Consider the following 27,991-nt stretch of genomic DNA (forward strand, 5'->3'; position numbering starts at 1 on the left):
TTCTACAAATAATAATAATGATAGTAGCTTTATTCAGATCAATGGAGAAGACTGGCATGCGACAACGTCTGGATCCTTAGCCATAGATTAGTTATGGATCCATGCAGTTGTGCAAAGAAAAGTAAACGATTCACACACGGGCACAATCATTTTTTTCATGTAAACAAACAAAAAGGAAAGAAATGCAACCAAACAAAAACCAATAAACTAAGGTGCAGGATACCGCAGGAGCGAAAAAGCCACGGCCCTTCCCGGCTCGGAAGCACTGCATTCCCCGCATGCTGACGACACAGCCATCATCAACTAAAAGCGAAAAGGCTTAGTTGCTGTCCAGACTGCTAAGTGTCGCCCATGACGGTAGCCCCCCACGGTCAGTGAGACAGCCCGTCTCCGAGACAAGACCCATGGCCTCCCTCCCACGACAACCCGCACACATACATGCTAGAGATAAGAATACATGAAACGGTTACATATAAAAGAATTGGTTAAACATTGTACCGCTTTAGCTCAAATTTGCAGAACGGTAACACGTAATTATTATTCAATCAACCCAGCAAGAATGCACACTGATATGCTATAGATACATTTGATGAACGGTATGTCGAGTAAGAACAAGGTTATACCGACATTTGCACTTACAGTACTTTACATCCATACACACATACATAGAAACAACAAGAAAGTATAACAGCAACGCTGTATCCAGTTGTTGGCATCGTTATAATTTTCGTTCGAGGCTAATCAGTTTAGATCAAAAAGACATTTTTTTTTTACCATAGTATTAAAATTAACTGACTGATTAATGTTCGCAGGAAGCGAGTTCCATATTTTGACACCTATATTATGTATGCGTCGCTTGCCGTACTGGTTGTGACATATCGGAACCAGAAATTTCTCGACAAAGGCTGAGCGACTGTTAAATGTCGATTCATTGAAGATAGTGGCAGAAAATGGCTTGTTGCATCTCGTTATCGAGCACACATAAGGCAACGCGGGTATCTCGCAGGTGCGATAAGGACATAACCTTCTTCCCAAGAAAAAGACTTCTTGACGGTGTAGTAAAGGTAGCGTAGTTGATTATCGGCAAAGTTCTCTCCTGAAGCCGTACTACAGGCTCAAAGTATGCTTTGTAGGTAAATCCCCAGGTGTGTCAATACAATAGGCTAAGTGAGAATCAACGAGACAAAAATATAAGGTTCTCAACATTTCGAAACTGAAATTACTCCGCGCCTTTGTCAGTATTAAGCATGCGGAAGAGAGCTTACCACAAAGCCTGTCGATATGAGGCTTCCAGTTCAGAGCGGAATCGAGGGTTACCCTTGAATGTAGAGCACTGAGTCGACCTTTTCTGTTTCATCACGGCCAATCGTAATGCGGTATGGCTCCTCAAAAGACTTTTTTCTTAAACGGCAGCCCAAAAATAACAAATTTAGTTTTATTTGTATTTAAGGATGCCGATTATTTTCATATAGGTGCATTCTTGCCGATGTAGCCACTCGAATAACTGCTCCTTTATATTCTTGCGGCTGAACGGATATCTTTTTGACAACTGAGACTTAATGGCCTCTTGTTATGTCCTTTTCCGGATTCCAAGGGTGATGTCCTTTGCGGTGAGCAGCCTAAACCCATTCTGGAATTCCAGTGGAACCTAACAAGCGAGAAAAAAAATACTTTTGTTAACATACGGCGACATTAAATAACCTGCCAATTGAGGCGGCGACTTACAAGTAGGATCAAGTGTGCAGGACTTCATACATAAAGCCTGTAAAATTACGCTCCCTAGCACTGTGCACAATTTTTTCGAGAGAGTCGGCAATGCCGTTCGACCTGCAGCAGATTTATATCACGCAATGACAATGACAATGCAGATTTGCAAAGAAAAGCTTGTATGCGCTATGAAAGTTAAATCGTCATGATTTACTGTGACGACTGCACAAAGCATCCAGCCATAAACCGCCCTCTTGCTTTGCGTTCGGCTGACCATGGTTGTCACTTAGCGCATGATACCGCGTTCCTTATTTCTTTCTTTCTTGTTGTTGAAAGTAATTCGCATGAAGTCTGTGCGCTGTTTGTTTGTTCACGTTTTTTTTTGTTTCTTTTTTAGCTGTGTACGACCCATCACTTGGCTTATCATGTGCTGTAAGGGGTGACATCATATTTCCCTTTAGTCGTGTGCTCAAAAGTCAGCAAGCACCCTAAAGTACGCCCCTTCTAGCATTTTTGAAAGCAACGAATCAAGACTACCATTTTGCTCTAATTTTGTGCTAATTTGGGGACCATTTGGCAGGCATTAAGTGCCATCTGATGTGTATGCGACGTACATGCATGTTTTATTCTTGTACCGTTCTTCAGCCCCCACGTTTTCTTCTTTTCTTCATTGCGATAGCAATCGTACGGACACTCGAGGCGCATTTCTGCCGTCGGCGTCACCGTGAGCTTCCGTGCAAAATTCAAGGGGGATAAAACCATCGCAGCGCGCCGTATGCTGTTATGTACGAGTGAAAGCTTGTGAGCGTGAGCCGGCGAACGGTGATGATGATGATAGTGATCTAAAGAAAGGAAAACAAGGCGAATGCGGTTCAATCTCGCGTGCGCGAGAGAGAAATGCGGCCCGGATAAGTGCCCTCTCCGGTCTCGCGCGAGGCAAGGGGTTGTGGCGAGGGAGGAGAGGCGTTCTTCTGCGTCGGATGCTGGGGTACTTCGATGCCCTCCTCGCCCGCCGCTCCGTACAGAGTGGAGACAACCACGGCGTCTAGTACGGCGTTGGCCACGCGAATCGCGGAGGCCATAGTAGACATCTTTGGCGGACGCCGTAAAGGGAAGCGTTGCCTGAGCTTGTTTCTCTTGAACGCGATTTGCGACGTGGCCAAAGTGCACGCCCGCGTGGGCCTCGTCTTCAAAGCGATCTGCAATGTTCTAAGAATGGGCGTAGTGCCGGTACCTTCGCATCTGCGCGTTCGCCGTTTCGTTCGCGTTGAAGCGAGAGATGCATGATCGTCAATTCACTTGCTGCTGCCGCGATTCCTCACTCCAGAATTTTGACAGCGAGTTTTCGCGCTCATCGAGCGAGTTGTGCTCATGTGTACCTGTGTGCGCGTGACACCTTGCTTGTTAATTTAGTTGAAAGAGGTTGGGGTGCTAGTTTATTTGAATTCATGATAGGATGTGGTAGTGTGACTGAACAAGGACGTAGAGAGAAGCAGACACACAATGACAGTGACAGTACTCGTTGAGCCGAGCTTACACATTCTATCATTGTTAATTTAGTTAGTAAGCGAATGTTTACAAGTTTATCTAGCCGAAAAAAATTACTATCTTTACTTCGCACAGCTATCTACTAATTTGCTATCGCAATCGGTGCTTCGCATTTCGGGCGGGACTGCGAATTTTCTTGTTATTTTTTTCTCACTGCTAATGTCTCCTCTTCACTCACAATTCATTTTCTATGTACCTTTACCGTTTTAATTCGGCAGGCATAGCCCCTCTCCCGACAGCAGTTGCCAGCTATCTTTATTGCTCTTCTCTGGCATTGTATTTATATGTGCAAACCAAGAAACAATAATAATTTTTATTGCCATCTTGAGTTTGGACATTAAAATATGTGGTCTGTCAAAACCACAGAGAGCCTTGAGCAGAAGGAGCCCCCAAAAACACCGGCAACAGAAAAATTGTAAAAGACATTGAACAGGATTGAAATCACTCGTCACTACCTAATGAACGAGATAGAAACAGAAAAATACTTGATAGTATAACAGAGAAATGAGGTAAGAGCTGAAAATGATAAGACAGATTAACCCGGGTCAAAGGTGACTTAACATATCCTGTAGGGCGCGCTTTGAAATCGCATTGAGCATATCGTCTAGGAGTTCATTGAGAATTTGGGGAGCGTAAACAAACCTTCTTGCTTTGCAATATATTGTAGTGCAATAATAATAATAATAATAATAATAATAATAATAATAATTTCCCTGTACTCTAGATAAGCAATCATACCTTGTCAAAAAACAAGATTCTTGACTAACACGAGCGCCAGCGCGTTTATAGGCACTGTTAGGGTTGGCGTCTGACATCACGTGGCGACAGGTCATTCACCCGACCTTCCCGGAACCGGAGCCCACGTGCGCCGGAGGAGTCATTCACCCTACCTTATCTGAACAAGAGCCCACGTGCACCGGAGGGGTCGTTCACCCGACCGGATTCGTAGCTGAGAGCATCGACCTCTCCCTCCCGTGTTTGGTACTGCAGGAGGAGGGGCCCTCTCTCCGTGCCTGTTACGTGTCATCGATGGACGCAAGATCCCGCCCACACTTGTAGAGAGCTATTTAAGGGGCTCCGAAATGTACTTTGAGATACTTCTTACTTGAGACTTCATACTTCATGCTTTTCTTATTTTGTTTCAACTACCCTTGAATAAACCGTGCAAGTTTCGCACTAGCAAATCGTCTCGCCCCTGCTTGGTCGCCATGATCTACCGGATGCCTGCAGCCCGCCGACAACGCCACGCTACCCAATAAGTAATGTCGGTCGAGCTTCGTTAGGCAGGCGTCGCTACTTCTCGGCAGCAGTACGGTACGCTACCCTGGAGTACGCAACAGCACTGCTGCGTTACACGAAAGAGGCCATATTTCCCCACAGACTATGCACTGTCTGAAGCTCTGCGTCTAAGCACCTGACGCGAGGCAATATTATCGCATTAAGATGGAGGCTCGAACTAACGCGAAGACAAGTCAACTTGTCGGTGCCTTGGGGCCAGTCCGAGGATTTCCTTCTTCGCCCACTGAAATGTAAAGTGCAAGAAAGCCCGTGTACCGTGCATTGGTTGCACGTTAAAGAACTCCAGGTGATCAAAATTATTCCGGAGTCCCTCACAACGGCGTGCCCCGTAATTAAATCGGGGTTTCGGCGCGTAGAACGCAGGAATTTATTTATTATTACTTGGCTCGTTGAATGTTGGAAAAGATGAGGTTTACTTCGTGGTACGTTTTAGTGTCTCTGCTGGGCTGCAGCCGCTTTCTCTAGCCCGTGCCGTTCGCTTTCTGCTCGCCGTGTCGCTTTAGTTCTCGACCTCCATGGCTGAAAACATTGTCACCGTTTGAACGTCCGCGCTTGCTCCGGGTTGTCCGCACGATTGGCGACGCATTGCAACTCACCAATGACACAGCAGGCAAGCAGACAATGAGCGAACCTAACGCAGCTGCTCGGAGCGCCTATAGGAATTGGCCACTTGCCATCACGCGCTTGAGTTATTCTCCCATGATAGCTATTTTTTATTGTTTTTTTTTTTTTTGAAGCCGATGTCTTCCTTGGCGAGTTGCCCCCGCTTCTTCGTATCCGGACTGTTTCTAGCCTCGTTCATGGGCCACTCCTGGAGATAGTGCAGTTCAAAAATGTGAGCCGATCCCAATGGTAGTGAAGCCTTCAAATTTAAGCCCATCTCGAAGATAATGCCGCCAAAAAAAACTCTGAACACTCCGGCGCTCCTCCTCCTCCTCTCACACGAGGCGTGGCACGATAAAGTGCCGTGTGCAGGGACTCCGCCCCGTTCTGTCGCCCCACCCCCACCCGCCCCCTAACTTCATCAAAGAGGCACTTCTTCAGTGACTTCAACTAGAGGTTGAATCGCATTCCAATTTCCTTTTTGTTACTTTGGTCTTGAAGATTGTCACATGGCGCTTTCTCCTGAGGTTCCTTTCCGTCTTTAATGTTTCCTTCTTTCCTCCTTTTAGTTCCGCAATTTTTTCGAATTTCTTATGCCCGTGTTTTATTCATCCTATAGGTGATAGCCAACTGAAGAGGCGGCTGCGCAGGTTTTAATGAAAGCGAAGGAGAGGCCGGCTCGTAGCAGCCAATGCGAGCCAGGCCAACCTCCCGCTCCTTCATTTTCCCCTGTACTTTCTTGTTCTCATTGTCGAACGGGAAACTATTCGTTAATGCGAACGAGGAAGAACAAAAGCACAGAAAAGTCAAAAGCGATCCCATTTACCTTGGTCTTTTCAGTTTGAACCAGCCTGACGCTGTGTATGGTGTGCATCACGCACAGCTTGACGGTCTGCAGGGAGAACCGCATGGCGATGCAGTTGCGTGGTCCAGCACCGAATGGAAGGTACGTGTACGGCTGGATGGAGCCGACGTTCTCCTCGTTGAATCTGGGGCGCACACGCAAGAAAGACGAAAAGCATAATCGAATGCGTCATAAGTATCAAACTGGGCACGCATAAATGGTCTATACAACTTTATAGAGTAAAAAAATTAAATTATGGGGGTTTTACGTGCCAAAACCACTTTCTGATTATAAGGCACGCCGTAGTGGAGGACTCCGGAAATTTCGACCGCCTGGGGTTCTTTAACGTGCACCTAAATCTAAGCACACGGTTGTTTCTGCATTTCGCCCCCGTCGATATGTGGCCGCCATCGCCGGGATTCGATCCCGCGACCTCGTGCTCAGCAGCCCAACACCATAGCCTCTGAACAACCAAGGCGGGTAGCTTATAGAGTACGGACACGATATTTTTGACTTGTAATATTCTTGCGCCAAATGAAGGCACGAACCATCCTAAAACTCAGAAAAAATAAATTTTAGCAAGCGCCACAAGGTCATAAATCCTTTATACTAGCACTTGTGTCTACAAACAAGGGACCGAATTCACAAAGCTTTACGTTCTTTAGTGCCCTTTGCTATTGGCTGGCCCCCTTCGCCAATGATATGTCAAGCACCAGGACTGGCTTGAATTAGCCCTACGAAGCATCACAGTGTAAGAGATGTTTTGTGAATACGGACCTATAGTTTCGGTACCCAGTAGATGAGTGCCCCATGACGTCACGGTACGTCGCTCTATTCCTGAGATCACTGTGGTATTTGCACGAGAGCACCAGGCCGAATAAACGTGCGCAGCACTATTGTCTATTTGTTGTGATCAGTATCATTGTAACTAGCCTTATTTCTACGCCAGGTTAGTAAATTTTTCTATGTGCCTTGACGTCATGCTGTCAATGGCGCCAGGCCTGGCACTATCAAATAAAACACGCTGTATGTATATCCCAAGCTTCATACTTCCTAAGTGTCACCCTCTTTCATACCAAAAGCTTCCGGTGGAGTTTCTGCAACTTAGAAAAGGCTAGTCAGTACTCTTTTAAACGCAGCCACCTGACGGAATTTTGTCTCACCTTTCCGGCTTGAAAGTGAATGGGTCAGGGAAGTACTGCGGGTCGTAGTGCATGGAGTAGACGGGAACTCGAATCAAATCGCCTTTCCTCACCATCACACCAGTATCACCCAGAACATAGTCCTCGGGAGGTGTTCGCTCGAGTCTGGAGAAGTTGAAAACAAAGAGGCATTGTGCTCGCAAGATGAGCGTCACTTTCTCGCCTGAGGCAGCAAGCACACACTTATTCATAGCATTTCCGAGCGTCATTTCTGTCCCGTTTTCAAATTGCGAAGCTAGGAGGATTTATTAAAGGATTCCAGTGAGGTGCCTGCACGCGAGGATGAACGAATGAAGTGGCACTGTGGAATTCTGCCGTGCTTTGATTCGCTTATTGTTCTTTTTTTTTTTTTTGCAAATTTGCAGCTGGGCCGTGGGAGGGGTAGAAGTCTAGCCCGCAGACTAGCTTTCATAAGGTTTAGTTCTCCATAACTTGCTTTCAAATCTAAACATCACGCGAAACGTATCGTTAGACAAGATGCAAGAAGGCACATCCGCGTATCGTTCAGTATTTTTTGCCCACACGACCCTTTCTTGCGCTGACTACATCCGTATAGACATTTCACAACAGGCCACCTAGTTCAAAGCCCGCGCCATTGAAATGTGCGCCGAAAGTATCAACGTATGCCAGCTGTTGCATAACAACCCAGTAGGAATGCTGCAGATATGATCAAACCTGTGGCGTGTTGGTGCGCAGAATGGGACCATATCAACAGAAGGACGCGATTCAAATTTGTTGATGCCGGAAGTGAAGGGAAGTGCTTCGGGCCTGTAACATGTGACCGGAATAGTTGTAAAACCATTCCCTTTCAGCGAGTGCTAAAAGCTCCACAACTTAAGCAGCATAAACGTACAAAAAAGTTACAGAAACTCTGAGAAATGTCTACTAATGCGCGAGCATTCTGTGACTCGCTGTGACTTGGTACTTTGCTTAGTTTTGCTTACTTGCTATTCCTAGCTTATGTGCGTGTGCCCATGGCCTCTCCAGCGGCAAAGAATGCTTAGGCTTTAGTGCAGAATTGTCAGGTTTTCTCGCCGCGTGGGGCCCCTTCAATGCAATCGTACCAATTGAGCCGGAACGCCGGATGCAAGTGCGCCTCGGTGGAGCGGAGCGGTCGAAAGGGAATGCCAGCCTGCCGCAGGAGCGCGTGAGGCGTTACGTGAGGGGAGAGAAAGTGTGTGATGGTGCAGAGGAAGGGGCGCATCGCCGCGATGCCATGTCGCCCCCGCTGTCGCTCTCGGAAGTCTGTGTTGTGCGCGCGTTCCTTGTCCACGCAAGCTCTCGCCTGCGTTCTCACTGCGCCTTGGCAATACCCAATGAAAACGCTCCAAGCGTCTCAACGCGCTCACTTGTCCGCGAGGTGTTCATAACTCGAAGGACGTTTAGCGTGTTCAATTGTGCATTGGGCCACCCCAAAATCTCAAGTTGGCCCTAACTGAAAATTCAAGTTGGCCCACGCCCAGATTTCAACTTGGCGTATCCTCAAATTTAAGTTGGCCTGGCCCCAGATTTCACGTTGGACCACCCTGAAATTTAACTTAGCTTGCCCCCAAATTTCAAGTTGGCCCACCCCAAAATTTCCGTTGGCTCACCAACAAATTTCAAGTTCGCCCAACCCCAAATTTCAAGTTGACCCACCCGAAAATTTTAGGTCGTCCACCCCTACTAAAAGCTTCCCCATGCATTTTCTAATAAGCCCCATGTATCTCTATAGGCGTTCTCATTCTATATATTTTTCTTGCTTTAAGTTGTTCTTTATCTATTAAAATATATCAATCATATACATTTACACTATATTAACAATAATATGCATGAAATTTGCAAATTACGCACATTTGTGCAGATACAAAGCATTACACTTTTCGCGTGACAGGCTAGGGAACTCGCCAAAGAGTGCTTACACATTAGAAAAAGAAACATATTACCGTGTCGCGGGAGGGTACATGCGAAGGGCCTCTGAGACAACACAATGCAGATACTGCAACTTCATGACAACGTCCAAGCTGGGGCGATTTCCCTGCGTATAAAAAGAAAAAAAATTAATGTCGCGTCATCGTAGACCCAAAACGGGATGCGCGATTTTCGTAATGTTTTTTGCAGCTTGAGTAATCTTGAAGTAGATTCTCGGCTACTGACCACAACCACTACGAGTAAAAAGAGGCAGCATACTGCTGAAGCATTGCGTGACGTTCTCGCCCTCCGAGACCCCTCGTTTAACCTCGAAGCGTTAATGAGTTCACGTTTACGTTAAACGTTTACGTAACGCAAGATCTCAGGAAAAGCTGATAATTTCTGCTGCCTGGATTCGGAGTCCGATATTCGAATACCCAGCATTTACTATTATACGCGAACAACATACTTTTTTGCGATTTTACGGGCTACGTTCACAAATTGTTCGTAAACTCAGCATTTTCTCAGGTGCCACTGCCCGTAAACTTTGCGAGCTCTATAGCCTTCACTGACGTGTGCTTTATTAACTTTTATGGAGACTTAGTGCTTTTTTTTTTTACTCCTTTACATTTCTTCGTCATTGTCATTTTGAAGAGGAAATGTAAAAAAAACAAAGAAAAACATCATTGTAATAAGAACATGAAACGCCGACTTCATTCTATATACGTACATGAATCCTGAAGCACTCGTCCACTTCATCCCTCAGCTTTTCCTGCGTTTCAGGATGAATAGCCAACAGGTAGAGCGTGTATGCGATCGTAGTTGAATTCGTGTCTTGACCGACCACGAAGAAAAGTACGCACTGCGCCATGACTTCGTCTTCAGTGAGCGCTGGAGAGAAAATATGGGTGTACATTGATCAAAGGACCCGACACAATCGCAGCCGCGCAGCTGGACACTCTATCGGAGCATAACGCTTGTTTAACAGCCGCGATGGACGCGTCCAAGCGGAGCGACAACGCAAGAAGCGCGGGTCCATAGAGTTTGTGGGCAAGCCAAATAGTTTAAGGTTGTCAAAATAAAGTCGTGGCCTTGCACTAAGTATATGTTGTTCTTTGTAGCCAAGATGCAGCATCTGTGTGTCAAAAAATCTTTACAAGGATCGGTAACTGGAAACAAAATAAACTATCTCTGCAGTAGTGCATTAGGGCAGACTTGCCTCAATTTGTTCGCTCAAGTTACATCAACTAATTCTTAAAAATTGACAATCGCAGTTTCAGCGCCGAGCGAGTTAAACGAAGCCTCACCGTTCAATTAACCAGCTGTAAAAACATAAATCAGTCTGGAGAGCAGTAAAGGCCGTACCCTTTTCTGATGAGAACGAGGCATCTACTTTCAACTCCGACCCGAGGTTGAAAAGTTTGTTGTCGCGTTCGGAGCCATTTTCGATTGCAGCTGAGAGCTTTCCTTCCTGGGCGTCCACCATCAACTGCAGGAAGTCTTCGCAACGCTACAGAATAAAGCACAAGGCTACAATGTTGTGGTGGTTGGTGTGAAGCCGATATCTTCGACACGGCATTAAATAACAGTATAAGACAAAATACAAAAAAAGAAAGGCACGCAAGAGACAATAGCACAGCAACCAAAATTCACGTTGTTTCACATTCGGTTCAACAATGACCTACCAAATAAACGTCTGCATGGAGCCTGTATACAGGCGAGGGCTTTCTCTTTATAAGAGCAGGCATGTTCTCATCAAACGTGCATGGCCATCGGACAAGACACTTCCCCTCAGTTTGTTGTTGTTGTTGTTGTTGTTGTTGTTGTTGTTGTTGTTGTTGTTGTTGTTGTTGTTGTTGTTGTTGTTGTTGTTGTTGTTGTTGTTGTTGTTGTTGTTGTTGTTGTTGTTGTTGTTGTTGTTGTTCAACATATGGCACGTGCTCACGAGAAGGGATTGTACATGGTTTGCAACGGAAATAAGATATTAAGTCCATACGTCCCGTTAACTTAGTTGTTCCGAGCAAGTAGTTCTTGTTCTCGTTTTCCCCCAAAACATTGCTCATACCCACCACAGGGATAACCAAAATAAGATGCTAGCTCATCCTCAGCGCTTCACTTACGGCCAACTATCTATCTACGCTATCTAGTCTATTCTATCTAATCTACGCTGCGTGTTTCTTCAGAGCCAACATTCCGACAAGAGGGCGTGTTTTCGTCAAAATGCGACTTGTCTTCGTCAGGCCTGACGACAACAATGACCTCCCTTTGTTGAAACGTTCACTCGAGGCTGATGCTTTTGTTGTTAGGTAACTGTTTATTGGTTCATGTATTGATTTTCCCTTGTACCTTTTGTCTTGTTTTCTTTCGTACTTTCCCTTTAAGTTCTGGTTGTTATTATCTGCGACATGGGGAATTGCATTAGAAACTACATTTTCTAATAACAAGCCAAGAGCTAGCACAACTGAGCTTCCAAAGTAAAGAAAACATGAAATAATAAAGAAATGGCGAAAACAGTACTTCATAATTAGCAAATAAAACCATATTTCTTTAGCCGATACTCTGAACCAATAAGGAGGGTAAGGTTCATAAGGCCTCAGACAGATAGACACGCAAAATATATTAATTCGCGCATGACATTAAAGTCAAACAACCTAAATTCCCCTACGCTAGTGCAGTGAACACGTTACAGGGTCATAGACCAAGCGAGGATGAGCCCACGAAAACGCAATTAAAAGCCCGGAAATACGATATGTATTATGCGTATATGAGCAGTTCAGTTCCTGCTTAGCTACAAGTTAACCAATTTCAAATAATTGGGACAGACGTATGGAAGATAATGTAAGTAACGGGGCCAACTGAGAGATTGTCCCTATTACCAGCACTGGATCGAGCGTATGGGAGTCAGTTATTTAGATCAATACATACTAGGCACGAAGACCTCACAAACATTAACTTACAATTTCTTGCTCTCGTCGCTTTCTGATAATGTTCTGTCCGAGTTCTTTGAAGTAGAGAAACGTGTCACGCTTGAAAGGTCGTATTTTGAATATTCTCGCAATCGCTGGCAACACAACTGAAACACACACACAAAAAAGGAAATGAGGAATGTGAAATGAGAAGCCGTGCACATAAAAAAAATAATTACAGACTTCACTCGATAAAAGGAGGAGGTAGATTAGAACACCGATTAGCAACGCTTGTTTTCATCAAGTTCAATCTCACGCACTTAGCGCCACGGTTGCGCACATCACTGGTGTGACAATTTCCAATAATATCGTACTTTGGAATCAATTGTCTCGCTCGGGCTATCACTGACTGGCCCCCGGCACGTGCTCAGGTGTATCACGGTCGCACTGATGGCGTAGCTAATCGCTACAAAATGGTAGCGCAGCGCGAACGAGGGCGAGCAAAATACCCGCGATGGATGCAAGGTTTCATCTGTGCTCTGTAACACAATATGTATTCTGTACGTGCAGTTTAACGCCTATTATCAAACAGAAAAAGATGAAAGTGCTTCAGTAAAATTAATTCTCGAACTGATCAAGCTTCAACCTGAAGCCAACTCTCGTTTGTTTCTTATGTTACTTATTTTATTTTATTCTTTTTGTCGGGGGAAGCGGGATCGCGACTCAACGTTCCGAAACTGCCGAGTGGGGTATGGTGGAAGGCGTAGCGGAGGGGCCCGGCTTATTAGGTAATTCAACAGACGCATCATTTACCTGTGGTCTAGAAGATACATTTTGCCTATAGGAGAGCATACTTGAGACTTGGAGCACGTCCCAATTTTTCGTTTTCTTCCTTTTTGTTCTCGTACGCCCGGCGCTGTTGCTCACCCAATGAATCAATGCCAATAATCTCCGCTGTCAGTTAGTTTTGTTTGTAGACAATAACAAGCATTCGTACTATTCCTTTTATATCTAAAACGTTCTCCCTTTCACTATGTGTAGCTGCTCTCGAAGAATTTCCTAACAATGTTGTTATGCTGTGTTTTAGAATTGAGAGGAGGAGGATCAATCAAATTAATCCGTCAATAAAATAGTATTTATTCGTATAACTCAACAAATAAGTACAAGACACTTGAACCAGTAGTCTAGGCACTTAGTATCTGCACTGATACAGAAAATTACATGTAGGTCATCAACCACGCACATATTTGTTCAACGAGTAGGAGCGCTGTTTGAGTGAAGAGCTATGCCGGATCTAGCTTTGCAATGGCATGCCAGCCACTGCTGCCCCCAATTGCCTCACTTTAACTTGTGCAGGGCAAGCATTGCCACGAGCTTACGTGGGGTGCAAGCATGTCGCTTATCACTAGCCCTGTTAAGAGAGATAAACAAGTGGGCCAGACGGGGAAAGGGTAGGATGCCTCCACTCTACCAAGTTTGCCCATCTTCCACTGAGCGATCCAATTTTACTATACCGCAAGCCACTTGCGGTGATTAGCTATTACCGCAATACGTGACCACTCGTTGAACAAATCTTTGTTTATTAAACTTCCGTATAAACTAGCGCTTAACGCGAGCTTGTTGGTATGCGCTGCAATGGTATTTAAGTAATAAGTTGTACCAGTAAAATGTAAGCTACGACTAGTTTTAGCCGATATTGAGCGCGGTCGTGTGAATGACGCCCACGACCCTGCACCACGTAGAGTACGCGCCATTAGACATCACAGTGCCGTCTGATAAGTCTTGGACACAGCGTCGGGTGCTACAACACGCTTCGTGGTGTCACGGGCATTTAGCGTCGCATATAACGGACAGCGTTGCTGTGTAAATCGCTTAAATGGGCTTGGAACGTTTTTTTTTTCCAGGTCACCGCTTTTGCCCGATATATCTATTCTCAGCATATCATAAAACACAGAACAAAATACCTTATGAGAACTCGCCGCCACAAACCCAAGTTATCACTGAGAGAAAATTCATAATGTAAGCAAAATGAGAGTTACCCTCTTTTTGAATTTTCGAGGCTGTTTATGTCGCATTTAACTCTCCCTTGACGTCATGTGGTAACACCAATAGCAGCATGGCATTAGTGGAAGTCATAGGGTCACCGCTGACAAGCTTGTCTTTTGATGGCGTTCTCTGGTTCCATAAATGCTGGGCATTTTACGGCCTCCGCGATGGAGTGGCCTGCGTCCCGATCTCGGAGGCTATGACATCATAATTATGGCTGCAACAGCTTCCGCGAGGTGGCCGTTGTCACGCCAAAGTGCTCATCATATGATACGTCCTTCCAATGGTTACAAAAACCTCGCTCGTGGCTGCGTGATAGTTAAAGGGATCCTAAAACGCAACGCCGTAGATTTTTTTCGCAGTACTGGCTATATCGTGCGAATGTAAATTGCGCATTACGTTTCAACCAATAATCTTAGCATCACTCCTTAACATCAAGTCCCGTCTACGAAGTACAGGATATCTTCGCATAGAGGCGATGCCATCTGTGGCGTTCAACAATGTTTACCTGGCGCTTTGCAGGACCCCATAAGTATAATAAAAAGTGGGTAGTACATCGCGCGCTTAGTGACATCTTCTACAGCTCCATAGTTCTCTAACTAGCTTGCAATGTTCGTCTACAGTATAGGTGTATGATAAATGCGCCGAGATAGTTCGATTTGTCAGATAACATTCATTGTGTTCGTCAACTGCGGATCGGTTGGTCATAATTTGTTGGCTCAGTGCAGGTTCCAATAGGCAGTTATATTAGCCATGACGAAATTAAGTCCAGTAATCTTTCTTAATATCCTGTGCAAAACGCTAAAACAGTTGTTTAGTAGCTTTCATTTAATCTATTGGGCTATCAGTTACCATCACCAAGAGTTATTGTTATTATCGGATTCATTTGCTCTGTTCTCATCAGGACGACCCGAAAGAACACGCATATGCAATTCTCACTCTCTAGTGCGTTTGCCTCCAATTTTAAAATCGGACGAATTATGAACTGGGATCCGCCCGAACACGGAATGGGAAATCTGTAATCCTTGTCGTCATCAGCCGTGGGCACATTGTGTAAAGCGCATCTGCGGTTACATTAAATTAAAACAAATCCTGGAGTTTTACGTGCCATAACGACGAGTTGATAATGTGGCACGTCATGGAGAGAGGCACCGGACTAACTCTGACCACGTGGGTTTCTTTAAAGTGCACCCGATGCATGGCACACGGGCGTTGTTCTTTTTTTTTTTTTCACGCCGAAAGAAATGCGGCCGCCGCGGCCTCGATCCCGCACTCCCGGGCTTTGTAGCGCAATGCCATAGCCACTATGTACGCAGCCCCGGCGGGTACATTTGTGGTGGCTGCGTGGCTATGACGCTCTGCGGTTGAACACGAGCTCGCAGAACCGATTCCCTGCTACAGAGGCCACATTCCGACAGAGTATGGCAAAACCACTTCCAGCCCGTGCTCTTGGTGCATGGTAAGGACTTCAATATGAGGAGATTATTGCGTTGACTCTCCCCTTCTCTCCCTCATTTCCTTCAAAATCGTGTCTCACATCTCGCGAGTTCCTTTGGCAAGTTCATTCCCAAAATTAGTCAATCATCAAAGCTTTTGAGCCATCCCATACCAAAGTAGCAAAATATTTTCGCCTTAGAATATTATCCAGAAACTTTACGCTGGAAAAAGAGAAGACGGCGACAAGATCCAGACTGATGGTTACCTTGTTTGCCATGCTGAAAATGACTCAGCATCAACATCGAGAACACTTACCCGAGGGGGCGATTGGCCATACAAGTGAGAAATTAAAATTGGTACAGCGCAACATAGAAAGGAAGAAACAAACCGAGCCGGCCAGATAAAGGAACAGCACTCTGTTCTTTTAACTGGCCGTCTTGGCTTGTTTCTTCCTATGTTGCGCTGTACCAGTTTTAGAATGCTATACCAGCTCGCCCAATCCTCAACGCTTGAGAAATTAGATTACATAAGTAAATGAAAAATTAAGATAAATAAAAAGGAATAAGAATACTTCAAAAAGCAACATAATAAACGTAGTAAATGAGAAGGTACGCAAAACTTCTCAAAAGTAGCGTTGAAAAAATATGTAAAAAAATCTCAGTGGAGTGACCGAACCCCTAGCAACGCATTCGGAATGGTGCTTCTGTAAACCTATGGAACGCATTGCGAATTTCCCTGTAGCAGCGGCCAAGCTACCAAGCCATAAATCATAATAAAGTTGGAATAGTCATTGATAATGTGAAACGACGGAGAGGGCGTTCAAGGAAAATTTTGTCTTGTCAGGGCTTTCGCTTACCTTTGTCCTCCTCTCTTGTTTCTTTCACCCCTAAAGTTTGCTACTGTTCACGGATGGACCAAGTCGCTCACAAATGCAGCCTATAAATATAGGCAGCTCACGCAATTACCAACGACCATACTCTTTTCACCAGCAATTTTTCTATGAATCGCCTCAGCCTGGCACTTGTCAATTCGCAACCATGACGTAATTTCTGGAGCCCTGCCGCGTTCTGAGGAATCCTGGCAGTGGCTTATTGCGCCACCTTTCTCGGACTCTATAGCCGCTCGCTTAGTTTAACACTTGCGGTTGGTTCGTAGGAGCTTGCACGAAAACACGTTGGCCGATAACGCTAAAACAGGTCGCCGTGTCGATGTTCGCCGTTAACAACGGCCTACTCAGACAACTCGTGCAATGGGTGATTCAGGCAATTCACTGGCTCACATAGAGGATGGGTGAAAGCAGCCACAACTCACAGAACACGAACAGGCGTGGTGTGACTACTCCGGAGAAGGACTCCCTGACCTTGGTGACGAACTCGTTTGTCTGATCGGAGTGAGAATCGAGACGCGTGCCAAAGGCACAGCGCGCAATCACGTCCAGCGCATAGTTCCCAAAGAACCTGAGCAGTATGAAAAAATATTTTAAAAAAAGGGGGGGGGGAGGTAGTACGTGCAGTTAGCGAATAATTTAATTGCATTACTTTGGAGAATGCGGCAAAGCTTTAAACACGGCTCCGTCCAGAGCGACTCCCTTCCGAACGCCAGGGGAACGACGGTGATCAATTGAATACACACACAAATGCGGCACTGGTGAGAAATCAAGCGCCGAAACTGTATGCTTCAGAGCATTACAGCACAAAGTAAAATCAATTATAATAACAAAAATAAACACGAGAAATGCCAGATGCATTATCAGACAACACTGGTACGATTGCTCCGCTAAACATAGGACTGTGTACACAATTACGCAAGTCAGGATGATAATGCGATCATAAACACAGAATCAATACAATACAAACACATTGGTTTCGATTATCTGACACAATCGGACTATATGTGTGTGACTGTATGTAAGCACCAAGGCGTCATCTATCACTAAATTGATCTTTCGGTGATGGACCCAGTTGCCTCGAGGTAATTCCTTGTCAACTTTGATGCACTTTCCAGAGTGCTTTTGTTCTGTTGTATATTTTACATAAAGAAACGCTCACAAGGAACAGGAGAACGACTTGAAAGCTTAATGCGGTAAACAATACCTAGCGTCCATTACAAATTATATGCAATATCTGAAAAAGAAAAGGAGTAAGTTGCGTCAATCAAAATATATGCCCTGAGTAATTCCTAGGCAAACCTTCGTCTAACGCACAGATGAAAAATAGAATACTGGAAGAACACAGAAGCTTAGTATTTGACGCGTATTAATAGGTATAGACCGCAAAAAAATCAAGAAATAAGAAAAAGTCACGTGCATGCAAACATTCGCAAAAACCGAGATTAAATAACTATATTTGAAAGAATAAGGCAGTGGGAATAACTCTAAGTAGCATGTATACAAGAAACACCACTTCATAATAACGGAAACATTTGCCTGCAACAAGTTTGCACTTGGCATTGCGCGATACTTCTGAATATGTATAATGGAGGCTTTTATTTCAATGCATGTTAAAGGACGTTTTAGGAATCGCTGTGGCAAATAACACAATTAAAATTTTTGAGCTGAATTGTTGGAAGAGGTGGACAGTACTTGCATAAGAAATCAGAATGCATAATCGACTACTTAACGAGGTATTACTAATGTACTTTTCTTTGGGGTGCGCATAGAAATTGAATAATTTGAGCCAGAGAGCTTGCAATCAATAGCAACTTAGTACAAATTCTGAGGATGGCACCACCTTTGAGATATGCGTTCCCAAATAGGGCGTTAAGATGCATTGCTGTTCAGTTAAAATTTGCCCTGCAATGTGTAATAGGACGCTTTGTTCAAAAACATAAATTTAAACAAGGCGCCCTGACGCGATTCTGGCGGCGCTTATATCAAAAGTGGTGCTAATTTCAAAAATTGTTTCAAGTGACTGTGTCTTGAGACCTCGTTGGCATCAATAAGCAATTAACCATGCATGCTATAACTTAGTTAGACAAAAGATAATCAGTTATGGGTTGTTAATGAATCAAATGTGGATTTCGATTTCTTGTACAATTAATATCCTCTTTCTGTTAGCTATAAATATGCACGTGGCGCATTGACATTTATTAAGGAATGATGAATCTTCTTCGCACTGCTCGCATCTACTTACTGCTTGATGTCAATATCCTCTTCGTTCATTGCCGCCTTCTTCAGGTGTTCCGTTGTCACAATGGCACAGTCCTCGATCAAGGAATTCATCTGCGATTGTTATGGAAGAGAACTTTCAGACTCTAAAGTTGTTTGTACTCACAATTTTATCACAGTTCATAAGTTAAAGTGCTTAGTTTACAACCAATAGCCGGGGACAGTGCTTAATGGAGGCAACAGCGTTGTCGGGAAGCAGCTGCTGATGTACTCTTTAGGAACAAATACTTCGATAAATTACACAACAAGAAATACTTGACATGCTGAGACAATATAGCGCAAAGTAAAAAAGAAGAGGATATGGGTGGCGAAAAGGCCGCGCGCAAAGGTTTCGACATGCTGCGCTTTATACTTTGTCTTGATTTTAATGCTCTCGTATGTCATGTCCCGGCCCACTCGAATTAAAAAAAAAGAAGACAGAAACAGCAAGGAAACTTTTTTTACACCGCACCTTCAGCGTGAAGTCGTGCCACTTGTTTCACGCCACGCAATGGCAGTGTCGTATACTCAGAGCTACAGTGAATACTACCTCAACTACTCCACTGTGGATGCCACCTCAACTATAGCTACACCTTGAATTTAGTTTCGCGTTGTAATTTGCAGGTAAGAAACCTGGTGCGGAAAACGTGGCGGCCACACCACGTCGAAGATGCGCGGAAATACGTGCCACAAAATCGGCGCTTTTCGCTCTAAAATCTAATTGCGTGTGCTTTTAAGCTGTTGATATAAGCACTCATCATTACGCTGGTCGTCACATAGGATACGAAAAATCATGGTAGTATTGTGTGTTTCAGCGGCTCTAGCTGTGTCATGAGGTGCCGCACACTGGCATCGGTGTGGTTATGGTGTTCTGCTGCTGAGTGCGAGGTTGCGGGTTCGATACTCGGCCGCGGCGGCCGCATTTGGATGGGGATAAAAATGAATGAAATCTCGTGCACTTAGGTGCACATTAAAGTACGCCGTGTAGCTAGAATTAATCCGGAGTCAACATCTACGACGTCTGTCGTAACCCTAGTATGGCTGTGGACGTAAAAACACCACGAATCAATCCAATCCACTCAATAAATCCATCGATCAGTCAATAAATCTTATGTCGCAGATGTAGTTATAAAATATGCGCTTCCTGATCGACTTTCGGCCCCATTCTCAAGCTAGAGCAATGAAAGGCGACCCCAAGATTACACTACACCCGAATTCGGTGCCCATGTCCCGACGCCAGCCATCGTTATCTTGGATATGTTAAGGCGACACCTAGGAAGACTTCGCATGCACTCCAGCACCCTAGTCAAAACAAGAACGACGAGCCTTCACCGGCCAGTCGCAGATCAGGCTTTTACTTGCTGCAAACACATGTTGACGGCAATGATCGATTCCGTCCATTATCGATGTCAGAATATGACGCTGCTCGCACGTAGAGCAGGAAATGTTCAAGGAAGTGAGCTTTGCAGAAATTTAGGTCGGTTCCTCGATAGATCGACATGACTGACTACGAATTAGCGCTGACGTCAGCGTGTGCGCCTTCTTTTACCGTGCAACCACCTCTTTGCATACAAGCTCGCTTTAACGAGGCACTTTCGATCAATAAGTCTTCGTTCTCATAGCGCGAGGTTTAGAGTCAATCAGCGTGTACTCGTCGGTTGTTTGATAACTTCAAGAAACCTCCTTACAAAAGTGCTTAATTCGCATTCATCCTGGTATTGTATTGCGTCACAAAAAAAAAACTTTCTGCCTCCACCACTCTGCCCTATATCTAAGCGAAGTGAGAATTATCTCCGCTTTCATGTTACGTAGGTTATACATTAAAATGGTGCGTGCAGAGAAGTCATTGTACCACAGTTCTTACATGTGTACAACCGTGTGTGCGGCGCTTCTTCTTCTGTCCTCTTAAATTCCTAACTCATTTGCCTAACAAAACGCAAATTAACAGCGTCACTAAGACGACCCCAAAATCGACAATACAAGCACTGTTACTTCCGCATCTTCTCTGTATAGTTATTTCTTGGAACTGTTCTAGGAAAATGGATCTGTACCAATGATATCTCAATTCGATATATCAGAATTATACCTATGTGGCGAGAAATTTATGTTTAATGTGGCACGCTGTCACGATCGAAGTGCTTCCTCGGGAGTAGTGACAATAAATCTTATTGGCAGTGCCGTAACTCTGCCGCTTAGTCCGGCCACAGTTACATGCCTTCCGCAGCTTTCCGGTGGAAAATGCCGGACTCGCAGCTGGTCGAATCCTGCGCCACTGGTCCACAGCCACAACGCTCATCATGTTGTCCAGCAGAGGGTCGAAAAATACGAACGTCTGCGAAAAGTGAATGAACCCTGGTTACTGGTTACTATACCACTGACATCCTGTGTTGATCGAACAAGCACAATCAAAGGGGCGTTAAAGGCACTAAATATGCTGAGCCAGATAAAGTATTATTTAAAAATACGTTTTCGTTATATCTGCGGTAATTGCTTAAATCCTAGACAAGAAAATGAAAGTCAAACGTTTCTTTCTTTCTCTGTCAATATTGTGCCGAAATCCCCGCTCAAATACATCAGTGTGACCTTGCGGATTTCAGAGTATCGTTTCGTGTTTCGGCCATCATGGCTCAGTAAAAGCTCTTGAAATTTGCCAAGTCCACTCTTTGGCTGTTTTCCGAATTAAACGTAGTTCCTGTTTACCGATAAAAAGATTAGCTACACTCGAGCTGATATCAAAATCCATGACGTCACAGAGAATTGGTGCCGCAACTTGAAAGCGGCGGCTCCACCCGTGTTTTTTCTTTTATCTTTTCTGACTTATCAAGCCCTGTCTTATGGTAATGGCGGCTTTTGTAATGTTGTAGAAGGCTTATTTAATAATACAGCTTAAAATATTTTTCTCTTTTATGGCCCTTTAAGGGATGCGGTAGGTTGTTAACTGCGACAATGAGCCGCCAGGCTCTGCACATTCATGCGTATGTGTAACTCTAAGAATGGGGGTAAATGTGCTGAGTGTCGTTATAAAACAGCAGAGCAATATTGTCTCTCCTTAGGGCAGACAGGGCTTGTGCTCGAGTTTGCACAACATGTTAATGCCCTCGTTCTTAGAGGACTTTCCAAGAGCACTCGCAGCGCCGGCACGTTAACTGAGAAACTTCGGGGGCGTCAATTTCTCCGCCAGTCGGGGTCGGGACGCGAAGCCATCGATCCGCAAGAACATCTCGGCATACGCCACTGTGTGAACTGCGAACTACCATTTGAGTATAGTATCATCATGCGTCGCCTTTTCTCGCGCTGTCGTTTTTATAACGTATTGTTATCAACTGATCATATCTTGTTATGCTGAAGTTCATAACTAAATCGCCAATCTATGTTTGCTCTTACGACACCCTGTGTACACTACTCCCCAACCGGTGGGTCGAGGCGGAACCTTCCACTGTCTCTTTTGCGGAATGGCCCGTTCAGTTGATACATAGTTCTTCGAGGGAGCGAAAAATGTTTCCGTTCCGAGTTAGAAAGCTCGTACGCTGCGCAGTTGGCCACAAAAGTTTAGGAGTCGAGAGTTCTGTACAGTAAGTCTGAATTTCTGCTGTCGAGGAATGGCGCATCAAATGTTGTGTATCACTGTGAAGGTCCAGAGCGCTGCTGCATACTAAAGGTCTATATCATCTATGTGCGCAGACTGGTGCGAAAATTCTGCGTTTTCGAAAATCCCATGTTTAATTATCTTTTCCCGCCGACTAGGCATTGCGAGAATGTCAGGTTTTCTGCACGTACATACTCGTGTTGACGCGTGTACTCATTTGTTCTTTTTCCGGAGACTGCGGCTCATCCGCTAACAACTTAACGTTATCGCTCAACGCAAGGCGCGCACGGATGATTTGGAACTTACTCGAACGTTATCGTTGCTTCTATCTGGCGTGTATATTCTCACCGAACCGGTCCGTATGTGCAACACGAATTGTGTGGAATGTTCTTTTTTTTAAGGTACGCGGACAGCAGCGATTAGCCTGGAACTTTCGTCTAGTCATGCATAAAGGTCGAAGCGCCTTCACCCGCCGATCAGATTTCGATGATCGCCGGCTGTGGTCGCCGCTGTCATTGTAATTCGAGTGCCACTTGCTTTTGTGGGCACAGGTTCGCCCAATAGAAACTTTGTTTCGGGATTCACAGCTGTGTTACTGTTTTCATCACCATCACCACAGCGCGATAATACATACTCTTCGGTTTGAGAGGTGCGGGAAATCCTTCACCAGAACTTGCTTCACCAGCTCAGGTTCGGCGACGAACAGAACGGCTCTTCCAGTCTCAAAGCCACTATGGATGCAAAGGAAATTTGCAGAGTGCGATAAAACCAGAGAGTTAACTTTATTTCGAAATGCAAGGATAGCTTTAACCTCGGAAAGGCCGAACAGCATATCACATCAAATAAAATGAAAACAGCTTATTCACATTTATTTTTGGCCATGGAAAGTATGCTGGTACGAATAAAACAATGAAATATTGTTTGACCCGACTTTGGTTACTTCAACGCCTGGATCTCACGTACCTTCATTTGAATGTAATCCGTGCATTCTTATGTGCCCTGATTTTAGTCTAGCACTTTGTGTTTACTTTAATGCACCTATGTAACAGAACTTTGTGTCTTCATGATTTGGAGCTGACGTTCAGTTTTAATGCATAAAAGTTAATTCCTTTTTTTTAAATCTCTGTGCAAAAAGTAGTAGCCAGCGCACATTAAAGGCGGCAACATCTCATGAGCACCATATATAAAAATTATATAAAAATTAATCAGTGCAGGCATTAATTACTTCCTAATTAATTTGTTGAACTATCCACAACTGAAAGCTCCCTCCGCCGACAGCTTTCATTTAAGTTTTTTATTATTATTGATGCCCTGCTGCAAATCATCCCGAATAAAAAAAGAAAAAGAAAACTCCTATGATATCAAAAGCGCTGGTATGGGCCACATAGGGTTTGCGGTGCTTCAATCAGAGATTCTGGGCATCAGATTTAGCGTATCACAAAATTATACTTTGTGGGGTTAACCCCACAACTTGTGAACCCGCCGCGGTAGCTCCCTGGCTGTGGCATTTCGCCACTGATCCCGAGATATTTTTTTTTCATTCATTCATTTTAATTTCTTTCTCATTGTTACAAGAATTGTACAAATAACTGTTACGGCTTCAATCCGGCAGCGGAGGCTGCATTCAGAATGAGCGCAGAGTGTAAAAACGCTCGTCTACTTAGACTTTGGTGCACGTTAAAGGACGCGAGGTATTTAAAATTAGTCCGTGACAATGAGAGCGCAGCCTCCATCGACAGCCTCTGCGCGCGATGGCAGCCCGCGCTGCTCAGCTCAAACCTGGAAGACCAACTCTGGGCGGTCCATCGGGCCAAGGAAGACGCCGAGAGGCAAGAACTCTTGGCCGTAACCTCGGCGGGTGCCCCAGCCCACTAACTCGCCGGACGCGAATCGGTCTGATTCGAAATAAAGTTTGCTCACTCACTCACTTCCCAACTATGGCGTCCAGCATAATCATATCTTGGTTTGGGCACGTAAATTGCGCCACAATTTAATGGCATTCTTATATTTAACGTCACTTTGTGTATTTTCAAAATCAATTATTGCTTTTAGATTTTCTTAAAAACATATAAACCATGTCCGCAGTTTTCACTGATTCGATTCGTATTTACTAATGAGCAACTAAAATGCTTTCGACATAAACAACGCACTTACCCGAAAAACCTTCCATATTTCTTGTACCTTTCAGCATCGATCTCATGAAAAGGCTGAAATCGGAAACATGGAGGACATAAATTTATTTTGCCGTCGACAATAGCCGCATAAATCAGAGGACTGTGAAAAGAAGTAAATAACAAAGCCAGCGGCAACCTCCATAGCTTCTTTCTGGGATTTATTTCTGCCGCTGAAGCCAAATTCACCTTATTGGACGAGGTTTTCAGCACACAAGTGAAAACAATGATTTATGATGTAGCATACGGTGGACATCGTTCGTAGGATGGGCTGGCATCTATGAAGTGTATTACAGTACAGTACAAAAAAAGGTCAGAACCATATAAGCTACAGCAAGGCGATAACGAATAAAAAGTTTTCCTTGCAAAACCACTTCTAAAATGCTTGGACAATTGTGCATCTTCGACAATGCGGTCCACGCATCTTACTGCTCATAATGTTGCAGCAGACTTCCTGATGTTGTTCGGTAAGCTTTTATTACAAAAATATTGATTTCAACGAGCTCATCTAATACCGAATTAACAGTTGCCAACGACTAATTAAGTACACTCCAAGATATTGCAAGTGGATGTGTCTAAAGCTACCTAACTAAAGTTTGAAGAGATTTCGAATGGTCAGACCGCATTTTAACCAAGTGAAGGGGTTGGAAATTTACATTTTCTGATCGGTTTCACAATTTCTTACAATTGTGTGTGCAGAATATGTTCAATACGCCTGCACCCGGCAAAAGAAAGCTGTTGTGTATGGTAAAACGTACAGGTATCATAGCCAGTCGATGAGATATGAAAAGTTCAAATACGGGCAGACACAGTAAATGCACTTTACCTGTTGAACTTAACATTTAGCTAGTGTATCGGTAAATATATTATTACCAATTATTTCCCTTGTGAAGGTAAATAAAAAGTCTCACTTGCAGACTTTACCACTGAACGTGCGTATTCTCAGTAAGTTTTCTTTCTGCGCAGTCTATAAACAATTAGCGTGCGATCCCATGACAGGATTTGTAGTATGTCTGTGGTCTGTTGTAGCCGGCTTTGACTGCAAAGCTCAACACCTAACACATCACAAACATTATATAATTACTGTTTGCTCTCTATAGCCTTACGTAGTATTCGGAGTACTGAAATAGCTTAATGACAAAATTTGAAGCACCACCATGCAAGTTCAGAAACGATGTAGCTGATGAGCCGCTGCCGAATCTATAACTCGCTAGCAATGCTTGTTGTAGAGCTTCGACGCTTGTAGCGCATTCTAATTATAACAGTCAGTGTGGCAAATCTGTTCTGCTAACGCCCGCGAGGTCAATTAAGGTCTATGCAAGAAAAAATTGTAGTCCACCAAACTGTAGCATACTGCTACACACGAGACCCTTACGGATCTCTCAGCAAGAAACCTTCGCCGTTGAAGAAAACTTCGTCCTGGTATGGGGGATAAAACCCGACACCAAAGCCCAAGGGTTCCCTTTGCATAATTATGCTACAGTTAAGTGGATGATAACTGTCCCTTTAATAGCAGCCAGTGTTATCAAAGTTGTTGTGCAAAAATGAGCACGAGGTCTTGCTAGGATCTGTGCTGTAACCTTCACTGATAGTGTCAGGGATTAGCGCTATAGATACTGGAAGTATCGAAGGTCGGCCAGCCACGCTTTGTCACCAACAGTTGCGGCAACTCGGCAACCACATGACGCGCCTTATTCGCAATCTCGCATGCAAGGTCGAAACGAAGAGTATAGAATCGCACAAAACACGTAGACATACGCTATCACGTCAAACTGTAGCTAGACAAGCACGCCAGTAACGTTCACTGTGCTGTGAAATGACGATGACGTAGAAAGATACGTAGAAAGAACAATTTCCATTTAAAGCGCTGAAGTCGCTACAGAGTTTTGTCTTGCAACATACTTTGAAAAGAACCTTCAAACTCGGACCAAATAGCAAGGCGAATGGCTCGGAAAGAATTCTTTGGTTTTTCCACCAGTTGCGACTCCGGGAAGCATACCTGGAACGACACAAAAGGCAAGAAGTTTAGTCGCGGGTTATGAACATGAATGTAAACTCGAACAAATCAAACGATCAAGAACCTGTATTCGCGGTTCCGCGCTGCCAATCAAGCGGAGACAAATGGCGCTAACGCTGGAACACTCATCCTGGGAGCTGCAGCATGCTCAGCGACCAGCTGCACAGCAATCTTAAATCCCATACTCACACGTAAGGTATGCTCTTAGCGTTCTTTCTTTTTCGCAGTTATTTTGCGTCCTTGATTGAGCCCGAGCTCGTGCTATGCATAACGTGCCAAACTGTCAGTTTTTTATTGAAACGAAATTAAAAGAAAGAGACGTAGTCACCTTACAATGCTGACGGCTACTCCTTTTCGTATGGCGGAAAGAATAATATAAAGAATAGATGCAAGAAAATGAAAAGAAACCATGTCATAGGGTCGGAAATCAACAGCTTTTTTTTTTCTTTTTTTCTTTGCTCTGTACATTTTTATTTTACGGCGAAGCCATTAGCCTCTCATTGGTCGGCGCTTTTCGTGTCATCGTCCGCGGGCAAAAATATGGGCCGATCCCAGAGGTAATGAAATACCGGGCCGATCCACGCGGATGTGAAGCCAAACACTTAGCAAAGTGAAGCGAAAAGGGCATACATTCTTTGGAATCACACATACTACAGAACTGCATTCGCATCAATAAAGAACAAGTACAAAGCAAGCATCCCGACCAGTTGTCTGTTTATTGTCACAATACAACAATGACGATGCGGGAGGCGTCGTAATGGAGGGCCTCAATAATTTTGACCAAGCGTGATTACTTACGTTGCGCGAAAATCTCAGTAGATGAGCGTTCTTGCATTCTTTATAACGTCGCAGGAATGTGAACGCCCTAGAGTGGAATCAAACAATTAACCGTAGATAGGCTGCTGTTTTTTCTGCTTTTTTGTGTGAGAGCTTAAGTGGAATTGAATGCCGTCGTTAAAATAACGTGATGACATGTACATTGTTGTAAAACCTCGGTAGGAAGTCACCCCGTCAAACTGTTGTACGTAGCTGCTTTTATGTGGCAGCGGCTTCCATTATTGGAAGTACACGTAACTGGACTTGATTTGACTTGATCTCACGTTTAGGAGCGGGAGGCCATAGGTACTGACTCACCGCGACGTGGGCGTCGATATGTCATGCCGCAGTTGCCCTAGTAATCATGGTATGAAAACTTGCCTACCGATAGCTTTACGTGGCCAAGTAACATTTCACACACCATAATTAATGAGTCGCCACAAGGTGCACTTCTGGTACTCACAGATACAGAAGAATGCAGACCGTTACAGCGAGGATAATCCATTCCGGAAAGCCGAGAAGCAGTTCTGCCCTAGGTATAACCATTGGGACACTCTAAGAAGCACTGGCAGGTATGCTTTGATTTCCCCTCTTGCCCCTTAGGTCTCATCCAGAGTCTGACACAAGAACTTTGTGTGGGCCCTCGTCTATACAGTTTTAAGGACTATGAGACGTTGATCTAGTTATCTTCACTGAGTGCCTGGCGTATTGTCACCTGTTTACTGTTCATGAGCACAGGTACGCAAGATGTCCGCCAGAGACTGTGAGTGGAGC

General features: G+C 44.5%; 1 protein-coding gene across 1 annotated transcript; it reads right to left on the reverse strand.

The window, feature by feature from the left end:
* On the reverse strand, positions 1-27,991 carry LOC142582559 (cytochrome P450 3A24-like). The gene is made up of 14 exons (XM_075692412.1): positions 27,681-27,991; positions 26,287-26,383; positions 24,368-24,420; positions 22,848-22,944; positions 20,843-20,959; positions 18,614-18,702; positions 16,794-16,939; positions 12,051-12,166; positions 10,459-10,603; positions 9,824-9,984; positions 9,129-9,220; positions 7,165-7,308; positions 5,984-6,146; positions 1-1,648 (listed from the first exon to the last, which is right to left on the reverse strand). Exons 1-14 carry the CDS (start codon positions 27,761-27,763, stop codon positions 1,571-1,573), a joined length of 1,581 nt encoding a protein of 526 aa, XP_075548527.1. The 5' UTR covers positions 27,764-27,991; the 3' UTR covers positions 1-1,570.

This window comes from Dermacentor variabilis, chromosome 5, assembly GCF_050947875.1.
Source record: "Dermacentor variabilis isolate Ectoservices chromosome 5, ASM5094787v1, whole genome shotgun sequence".
NCBI lineage: Eukaryota > Metazoa > Arthropoda > Arachnida > Ixodida > Ixodidae > Dermacentor > Dermacentor variabilis.